The 10840-nt window shown below is 35.7% G+C and overlaps 1 protein-coding gene across 1 annotated transcript in view; it reads right to left on the bottom strand.

Moving 5' to 3' along the window:
* LOC107556949 (oxidation resistance protein 1-like) overlaps positions 1–10840 on the bottom strand; it is a 132827-nt gene that overhangs the window by 10541 nt on the left and 111446 nt on the right. Inside the window, exons 9-10 of the mRNA XM_016240219.1 lie at positions 9728–9878; positions 5899–6064 (exon numbers count right to left, since the gene is read on the bottom strand). Coding sequence (XP_016095705.1) covers positions 5899–6064; positions 9728–9878 — 317 coding nt within the window. The remainder of the gene's footprint in view (positions 1–5898; positions 6065–9727; positions 9879–10840) is intronic.

A 10840-nucleotide genomic window follows, 5' to 3' on the forward strand; every position in this document is an offset into this window, starting at 1 on the left:
AAGTGTTGCACTAAATATGGTAAAATGTTACAAATTGCTATTTGTATTATTATAAAATCCATTCATTAAAAACATTCATGAATGTATTTATATATAAGTATATACTATAAAATTAAAATAAATTTATTTTAAATCTATAGCATATTTTTAAATAAAGCAACAACATATGATAGATACGATAGGACAAAACAAATACAGTGCAGCACGAACTGTTTTTATACAGTCTATGAGCACGAAGCGCTTACAATGTGTGCATCCGGTGTGCAGAATGATGCGCTTGAAGCCTGAAGCAACCTGGCGTCACAGCCTGCACACCGGATGCGCACATTGTACGCGCTTCCTGTTAAAAACTGCAAAGCACAAAGTGAAGAGAAATTGATGCGTAGTGTATTATATCTGTGCAACAGTTATTGAGCCTTTCTTTTAACAGTTTTAAATTTCAGTTACTGTGCACGTTAAAAACAATTGATCGTTTTTTCTACGCCGTGTTTTGTTCTCACAGACACCCGGTAGCAAGTAACAAAACAAAATTAAAGTCCTGCAAAATCATAGACATGTATTTACAAATCAAGTATAATGGGAACACAGAATGATCTTGGAGAGAGCTTTACCGAACTGACTGTCGCAACCGAACGCGACCAGGGTTTAAAGGCTGAACGAATGACTGACAGCCGCAGCGGAGAAAAGAGTTTGTGTGAACTTTAATGTAAGGAGTTAAATATTCATTTTGTAGCTCACATTAAGCTATCATATGGCTTCAGAAGTAACACAGAATAATTCGCACAATCGAAAAAAAATAAATAAAAAAAATCTTGGATTTAGATCGGCCCTCTCTGACCGATACCCGATCCGAGAAAAATGGCACTATCGGAGCCGATACCCGATATGAATATCGGATCGGCGCATCCCTAATAGAAACACAGCGACTAGCTTAACATGTTAACATGTTCTCTTTCGTGTTTCACGCAGTCATACAGGTTTGGAATTTGGAATGTCATGACAGAGAGTACTTTTATATATTTATATATTTATTTATTAAATAATTTTTTGGGCAAACTATCCCTTTAAAGTCCTGCAACAACACTGACTTGTCGACAGTAAAAGGGAAACATAATATCACTGCCTGTCACATTCAGATTTCTTTCCGCCGACCGACAACATGCCATATTCAGACATAAACACAACGGCAAGATACTGACAGACACCTACGTGAGCCAATGACATCGGACCAAATGGAAAAACTCAGCCTCTGATTGGCTCTGTTACAATACACCCCGCCTCCTGTACGGAATGCTTTAGCGCTTTTAAAGGAACAATCGCACCTTAACGCGACCTCTAAATAGTTTGATCAACAATGCTTGCGAATGAGTCAAATGATTGAGGTTATAACGCGGAGGGATCAAAACGGACACTAAGAAATTCAAGGCTGTCGATGAAGACTCGTTCACGTACACGCATGTTCTTTATCTGGACTAAACATGCTTGTACTATTAAACTGCTTTTTTGGGAGTAGAACAACCAAACTCAGACACTCTGGCCATGTTCCAAATGTCACTAACCATGAACACTAAATAACCTAGTGAGCTGCCTACCTAGACAGGGCATGATACCCACAATGTTCTCTAAGTAGGCTGTTGACTATGTTTTGAGAAACAACAAAGTAGCAAACTTGAGGCAATATATTAATACCAGATGTCAGATCACATTTTTCAATACTCATAGTAAGTAAATTCATTCAGTACATGCTTTACCGGGAGTAACCAGGGAAACTGTACCCAGATAGCACACGTCCGTCTGCAAGATGTTTGTTAAAGATCACTTCATCTGGAAAGCATCTGCTGTGTACAAACATCTGATAGACGTCTCTAAGATGTCAGTTTTACATACATTCTAAATCATAAACATCTTTAAGACATTTTTCTAAATGTCTATTTGACATCTGATAGGAAACGTCCTATAGACGTACAGTGGTGTGAAAAAGTGTTGGCCCCCTTCCTGATTTCTTATTTTTTTGCCACACTTTAATGTTTCAGATCATCAAACAAATTTAAATATTAGTCAAAGATAACACAAGTGAACACAACATGCAGTTTTTAAATGAAGGTTTTTATTATTAAGAGAAAAGTTATTAGGTTTAGGGGGCAAACACTTTTTCACACAGAGCCATGTAGTTTTTGATTTTGTTTTCCCTTAATATGAAAACCTTAATTTTTAAGATCTTAAATTCTTAAAAAATATTTACACTGAGAATTAATATTAAATGTAACACAAGAAGTCAGAGTATTATAATTGCCACAGGCAATGTTAATGTGCCCCTATTATGCCATTTCGAATATTGCCTTACATAATAATGTAGCTGTATGTGAATGTAAATTATCTGCAAAGTTATGAAGCCGACAGTTCACGGTAAATAAAGTTATTGTCTCTCTCTAAAAAAAAATCGACTCTAAACAGCCTAAACATCAGTCGTCTCACTTCCCACTTCCGTGACGGCTACACGTCACTGGGTAACACGTTCTACGTTGGCTGCCCGTGAACAATTTGACCCGCCCTCAAACAGTGTAGCATTTCCATGTGGTTAACATCATGTTGAGAAGACGCTGTGTCCTACGCTGCGAAAGTAAATTTGTTTTATTTTCACTTCCGAATGATGAGGCTGCAAAGAATCAGTAACTGACATTCAGTTTTTCAACGATACCACAACAGTACAATACCCAATCTTTTTTGTGTTTCCGTAATTTTACTGACGACTGCTTCTCTAATCTCAGGGAGTTCAAAATACACTTAATTCTTTAGAAAAGATGCGTCTAATACTCAACTAATGCAGAAACGTATAGCAGCAGTGGTTTTCACCTTTGCTAGGCATTCTTATACAGTTCCCACACATACACCTAAATAAATGAAGAGTTCATTTGCAAAAACCGATAACTCCATTTTAATTTTTTTATTGCACATTCCAAGTAATATCAATCAAACTGCAGTTGGGTTGTTTTGATTAAGTAATAATAACTTAAACAAATACAGGTAATTTACAAAATTAAAGTTCATTTAAAGTATGTTTTTTTTACATATTAAAAGTTTGTTTTATAGCAAAAGCAGATAACTCCAACAGTCGTTTTTTTGGCAAAAGCAGACAACTCCACATTTCATGTTTTAGAGTTTAAAAAAACACTTGTTTAATATTTATAATCTCCTCAGATGACAGTGCAGATGCCTGATAAACGTTGTTGTTGTTGTGATCATAAACTGTATGGATGTGATTACACGCAATACATGAAGCTTTTCCCACACCATTGTAACGCGCTGCTTTTGCAAGGTTCCTTGAAAACGTTTCAGCTTTTATTTTCCTTTTTTGCCCAGAAGATTTCACAGGTTCATCAAGTTCGTCGAAATTATCCATCCTTGATCCCTTTTAGTCAGCTTTGACGAAACTCCTCTCAGCTAGCCTTTTTTTTTTCAAAGTGAAAGTAGCCTTGTCACCTGACCTGAATACAGCGCGCTGATTCGCTAAAATTGACTTATCGGCTTCTGTACAAAAACAACAAGGGCGCTTGTCGGCTTCTGCAGTAAAACGTGAACTCACGATGCCTTGAAAGTGGACAAAACCGGCTTTTTTGACAAAACATGTTTAGGTTTCAGATCTTGCTATATGTGGGGAATAATGCACGGCAATCAGCTCTTTTTTGTTTTTTAAAGTGGCGTTTATCGGTTTTTGCAAATGAACTCTTCAAATTATAGCAATGACGCTGCAATCACATCTTATAAATACCACAAACTAAGTTGACGCTTACCACTGAGAAACATCCTGCTCCAGTCGTGCTTGCAAATCAGTGTCTGGTTGATCAACTAGACGTTTCATCATCAGATACGGGCTCGAATTTATAAGATAAAATCGATACTATCTTTCTCTCCGGAGCTGTCATTCAGTTATGGCAATGGGTGTTTCGTTTCTGACACGCGCTGTACCTGGTCGACCAATAACAAAGGATTGGGCCGACTAACCAATCAGAGCAGAGTAGGCTCACGGAAAGGAGGGGTTTAGAGAGACTGAAACAACTGCTTCGTATGAACAGTTTACGAATCATTGAGAAATGCGGTGAAATTAAATGTATATTATGAGAAAACTAAAGTGTTTTTTGACCTTGCATGCATGTAAACCTGTTGTAGGGGACTTCCAAAACAATATCAGGAACCTTAAAAATTGCATAATAGGGGCACTTTAACACTTTAAAAATTATACTAATCGATGTAAATCAAATAAGAGGACACCTCAAATGATAATTTAATAGCATTCTTGACAATGTTCACTTTTAAATGATACTAATTCTTTTAGCTGTCAGGAATGTTGTTTAAAACAAAAAAAAGGGCTTATACTTATTTAAAGTAATAAATAGAGAAATAAAATTGTGAGAACACTAGTGAAAATGCTTATTTTCATGCAACAAATATATATATATACATATTGCATTACAAATTATATTATCAACATAAATTGAGCAAAAAGCTTAAAAGTATGCCACTCTTTTTTGCTTTAATGGCACCTGATGACCCCAGATTGGTTTCAGTGCATCTCTGTTAAAGAAGCCTTCAAGTAGATAGTTTAATGAAACAATGTTCATTGCATAAGTTAATACCCCCAACCTGTTAAAGTTTAGAACCCAAACAGGCAGGCAGGCAAATTTACAGGCAGGCCTGTATTTAGTCCCCTTATCAATAAACTAAAAAATTCCTTTTTTGGGAGTAGAACAACCAAACTGAAACACCCTGGTCACGTTTCAAATGTCCCTAACTATGAACATTAAATATCCTAGCTGCCTACTTAGACCTATCTGATAATGTTTAACAGTCAAACAATTTTTAAATTGACAAGCATAACAATTTCAGACAGCAGAGAAAAATACGGGACATTCGAAATGCAACTTTTATGCCTAAAAATCAGTTTCACAAAGTAAAACAAGTGAGCATGTGCTAAACAAGTGTCAACACTCTAGCTTGCTTAGTGTTACAATTGACCCCCTGAGTATCCTCAGTCACAATATCCAGTTGAGTTCATGACTCACGCCACCCCTGTGGTCATTATCAGAGAAGTTAATTTTACTTATTCATATCAAAAGATCATGTGGCTTTGCAAAGATCTTCCAGTTTCAGAATAACAAATCAGTCTATTTTGTTCCCTACATCATTAATTTAAAGTCAAATTTAAATGCCGCCGCAGTCGTAGTATCGGTTTCTCAGTGCCACAGACTGGTTTCAATATGGCTACCAGAACACAATAACATGCAGGGAAATATCAGGTGGTAATGTTTCCTATTATCCAATCAGTAAAACATTCAAACTGAGCTTTATAAAAGAAACACCACACAACACTTGCACCTATAGGCATGATTCGCTTGTATCTCATTCAGGCATGACATAGTCGGGCTAAACCATGCCTTTTTAGACACGACTGAGGGATCCATGCATGCATAAAACTGCATACATGTGCCTCTTTCTTGAAAAAACAAAACAACTAAAATAATGAAACAACTGCACACTCATGCAAAACACCAGCTGCAAGCTCACAGTGCACAATGCATCTTGGTTTCACAAGAAACTTATTGACCAAGTGCAAAACAACCCAGTCTGAGAAACATTCAGCAAAACTGAATACAGGAGCTCTGACAACAACGTATGACTGGTGCATGAAGGTGTTTGAAGTGCGGGGAACACAATAAAGACACTTCAAAAAACCTGGAACATAGAAACAGACAATAAAGACACAGACAGGTGCAAATACAATAAAGAGAAATATCTGAATCAAATACAGTGCATATAGAATAAAGCACACATAGAATACAGACACAAGCATAAATCACAGATATAGTATCAATCCAAACATGTGAGCTGGATGGGCCATACCTCCCACTCCTTATCTGAATTTTCTACAGTTTGCTGCTCCTCGTTTGCCTCTGACTCCTCGATTTTCTTCACCACGATGAAGCCAGGATCACGGCTGATGCTTCCTACCCCATCCCCAAAAACATCCGAGCTCCACTGGATGAAGAAAACGTACAGGTGGTCTGACCTACAGAAACAATGACAAACACACTGTTAAAAATTATATTATATGCCATTTTTAATTGCTTATGAGCCAGATGGAATATGCTGAATTTTTCCACATTTTTTGCTCTGATTTTAGGGAAAAAATGGGAATTCTGTGGAATGGATTTAGACATGGTTAAATACGTTAAATGAGTTACATTCTTATTGGTAGCTTAAAGAATAATCCAAATATAAATAATATTTAATAAACAAACATGTCTGATCAAATGTGTTCCATTCTGATTTGTTTAGAGTTTCTAGATAAAAATATTTTTACAAGATTTTACAGCACGAAAATAGTGGCAATACTGTGCATCTGAATTTGATTTATTTTTGATTTATTGCATTAATATATATTTTTTTAAATAAAAAATGAAGTATCTGTAATAAAGTACACAACCATTCAAAGTTTGGGGTTGGCAATTATTATTATTTTTAAATGTTTTTAAAAGAAGTCTATTATGCTCACCATAGTTGCATTTATTTGATCAAAAATACAGTAAAAAGTAACACTGTAAAATATTATTACAACTTAAAAAGTTTTCTTTTCTAATATATTTAAATATGTAATTTATTCCTGTGATGGCAAAGCTGAATTTTCAGCAGCATTACTCCAGTCTTCAGTTTCACATGATCCTTCAGAAATCATTCAGATATGCTGATTTGCTGCTCAAGAAACATTTCTTTTTATTTTCAGTGTTGAAAATAGTTACAACATTATAATGTAGCGTAACAGCGTAATATTCCTATTGATGAATTGAAAGTTCAAAAGAACAGCATTAATTTGAAATGGAAATCTTTCGCTGAACCCAAATGGTAGTGCATGTAACTTTTGTTTTTAAACAGGCAAAGCTATGGAAAACTCAGTGTGACTTGCATCAGGATGCGACAGGCAGCGTGAGCTTCAAAGCCTCGCCTGTCAGGCCCTGCTCACGCACTATTGTCATGATACTTTACACTGATCATCCGGGTCGCCACCCAACTAGGCCATGTCTCAGTGACAACAACAGACAGCAGTTTGGCCACAGAGCTCTGCAGTACAGTACTACAGCATGTCTGGAGTTCTTTTCCTAACTTGCAGACTATGTCAAAACAAATCTATTCTGACACTCTCATTCTGATTTAGCGCAGCAAGTTTCCTAAAAAATATCTGTGACTCATCTCATACAGTGATAACAGACAGAATAAGTTCCAGTGCGATGAAGAACACTGAACGCTTGTGTTGAATCAGAGGGTAGATGAAATCAAACAAAGACAGCACTGTTTCAGTACTAGAAAGCTGATTGCATAATGAGACCATGTTAAATTGACATAATTTCTCATTTAAAACTAAACTGACTTCTCACCAAATGATTTCAATTGAATTATGCTGTGTAATTTCATAGAGAAACATGTTTTGAAACATGTTTTGTGTGGATGTGACAAAAATATGAATAGGTAACATTTCAGCCCATACTAATACTAATACTAATACTAACCAGGTTACCATTTACATCATTTGTCATTGAAAATGAAAGTGACTTCTCACAAAATCAAATTAGAAACTGAATTATGTGGTGTAATTTCATAGAGAAATGTGTTTTGTGTGAATCTGACAAAAACAAGATAGGGATGCACCGATACCACTTTTTCCAGTACTCGCCCGATACCGATACTTTTATTTTTGGTACTTGTCGATACCGAGTACCGATACCAATATTTTTATTGCATTTGTAAATTTTTTAAATATTGGGTACAGAAACCAAAAGAGTATGTATAATGTTAGTTGGTTAACTTCATTTATCAAATAGATACAGTCAAACACAAATTTATTCAGACACCTTCAACATTTCTCACATTATCAGTTTATTCGCTATAGTTTAGAAAATGGTAATAAAATATGACAAGAACTCAGACTTAAACTGAGTCAGAACAAATTCAGCTTGATAATGTTAGATAACTTTGATTGAAATAGATTACAATCATAATTCAGACAGCTGTTAGTATGACAGTATTTACACAACTATCAATGCTTAGACGGGCAACCCTTAGCCTTAATGACAGCCTGTAGTCTCCTGGGCATGCTGTCATCCAGCTCCATGCAAACCTCAACTTAAATGTTTTTCCCCAGACTCGGTCTGAATAATTTCTGGTCCCAAATTTGTATCAATTGTACTGGTAGTCCACTGTATGAATAATTTTTGGGTATGATTTGTCAACAGTTTACTTTATTTTGCTATCCTCACTTACATAAATGAACTATAGTGTCCTGCACCCACTAGTAAAAAAAATATCCAAAAATTATATCTGGTCTCTGAATAATTTTTGGTTTGACTGTATATCCTTCGGTTATTTTCACACTTAATTATGGCCATTAAAATGTATTTTACAAATTTTTGTTACTTTCATTATTCGTTTTTTTTGCTCTATGGTATTGCTCATCTTTAATTTAATAGCATTAGAGCTGCTCCATTGCAGCGGCTCAGTACTGTAATCACGCGGTTTGCTGTAATAATGCAGGGAACCACTCGTTATAAATCCCCTAACTGATATTTTCAGAAATAGAAGTGACGTTTTTTCATCTGAAACGTGCTGCGATTTATATTCCAAAGCCACTCATATAATGCAGAAACACTCAAGCAAGCAAAACACGCGCAACGCGTGCACGTATTTGTACTGATGCAGAATGAGAGGACAGTACTACAGCCTAGCGCATTTCACACAGGCTGCTAGATTCAAATTCACCAGAATTATAGTGAATGCCCCTATAAATGGTCTTATTTTTACGATTTAGTTTTAATCCAAATGATGCGCGTGCTAAGTGAGGGAACATCAAAGATCTCTCTCTCTCTCTCGCTCTCTCTCCCTACCCTAAAGTAACTTGTGCATTGTTTTACTTACTTGTTTTTGACATATCCGACCGAACTACAAACTTTCCAGTGATGTCTGTGAGAAAGATATATTCACTCAACAAGCTCGCGCATCTGCGCTGCCGCGAGCTCAATCCACTCAGCGTGCTTTGTTTATCAGCTCGCGCACATCAGCTATACAGGCGTTAATACTGAATGTTTAACATTATATTCATTGCATTCATATACTTCGTAGTAGACATCCTTAACTCCATTCTGCTGTCAGTAGTTCTGTTGTCGGTGTTTCTTTGTCTGAATATGGCACTTATCACATGCTGTGTGGTATCGGCGTTTGGTATCGGGGCATTTTAACGAGTACGAGTAGGAGTACAGGAGCTCAGTATCGGGCCCGATACCGATACCAGTATCGGTATCAGTGCATCCCTAGCTATCAATTTGAACATTTATTAGACTTTAAATAATAACTTCTAATTTAAGTGAACTTAAAACAATCTTCACATAAACCCATTATAATAAATGCCATATTTACCTGCGGCCCTTTTCTGACCCACTTCAGGTCTTAAAGTCTATATTAATGAGCTGACGAGTTAAATCAGTTGTTAGATGAGTGAGACTGCTGGGCTGCTCCAGGACAGTTTTTCATCCACATTATTGCATCTTTACTGAACAATTTTCTGAACAACAAACAGGCATTGTTGACGTGGGTGGTGACATGTTCATGTGATGTCAGCAAACTGCAGATGTTTAGAAACAAGCCTTATGTTTTAAACTCTTTTATCCAACAAGATCAAGGAAACTTCTTGATTTGATTCCTCATGATATCACGTCTTGAACTCACTCCTGGGCTCATTCTGAAAGCTGGCTCATCTGTTAGTGTTGAATAATTATGACTCATACGCTGGAATGGAAAGCACCTTGGGGCACACAGAGATCTCAGCACATCTACAGCTGAAAAGCATGGAGGAATGATGATAAAAAGATACAAGTGAGAGTCTAAAAATTAACATTTCATTATCTGCATTCCATAATAAGACTATGGAGCCTAGTGGACATACTTCTCATACAGCCCTGAGTAACACCTCTCTGGCATATCATGGGAATATCATAGCATTCTATTATTTGCACCTGTACCACTGTACCTTCTAAATACCACTGATTATGTATATGATAATCATTCAATTCTTTAGTACAGAGCTATAGTGGGTTCAGTATAACACCACAATGAAAAAATATATTTTCTTCCTCAGTACTTTTTAGTACTTTTTTTCCTATTTAAGAAAAAAAATCCTCTAAGCATCATAAGAATTTTGTCATTTTGCTTTTGCTTCAGCATATCTTGGTTTAATTCTATTTTATTGTACACTACCACTCAAAAGTTTGGGGTTAGTAATGGAGAGAAATTAAAACTTGTATTCAGCAAGGACATATGAATTTTACCAAAAGTGACTGTAAAGACTTTTTACATTGTTACAAAAAAGATTCTGTTTTTAAAAATGCTGTTCTTTTTACTTTTGTATTCCTCAAAATAAATAAATAAATTAAAATGGTTTTCACAAAAATATTTAGCAACACAACTGTTAACAAATTTGATAACAAGAAATGGTTCTTAAGCAGCAAGTCAGCATATCAGAATGATTTCTGAAGGATCATGTGACACTGAAGACTGGAGAAATGATGCTGAAAATTCAGCTTTGCATCACAGGATTAAATTACATTTGAAAATATATAAAAATAGAAAACAGTTGATTGTACTAATATTTTACAGTATTACTGTTTTTATTGTATTATTTTCAAATGAATGCAGCCTTGGTGAGCATAAAAAATTATGCATTAAAATTAGGACTGTCAATCGATTAAAATATTTAATCGCGATTAATCGCAACTTAATCGCACATTTTTATCTGTTCTAA

The sequence above is a fragment of the Sinocyclocheilus grahami genome, unplaced genomic scaffold, assembly GCF_001515645.1.
Source record: "Sinocyclocheilus grahami isolate Dianchi unplaced genomic scaffold, SAMN03320097.WGS_v1.1 scaffold585.1, whole genome shotgun sequence".
Classification (NCBI taxonomy): domain Eukaryota; kingdom Metazoa; phylum Chordata; class Actinopteri; order Cypriniformes; family Cyprinidae; genus Sinocyclocheilus; species Sinocyclocheilus grahami.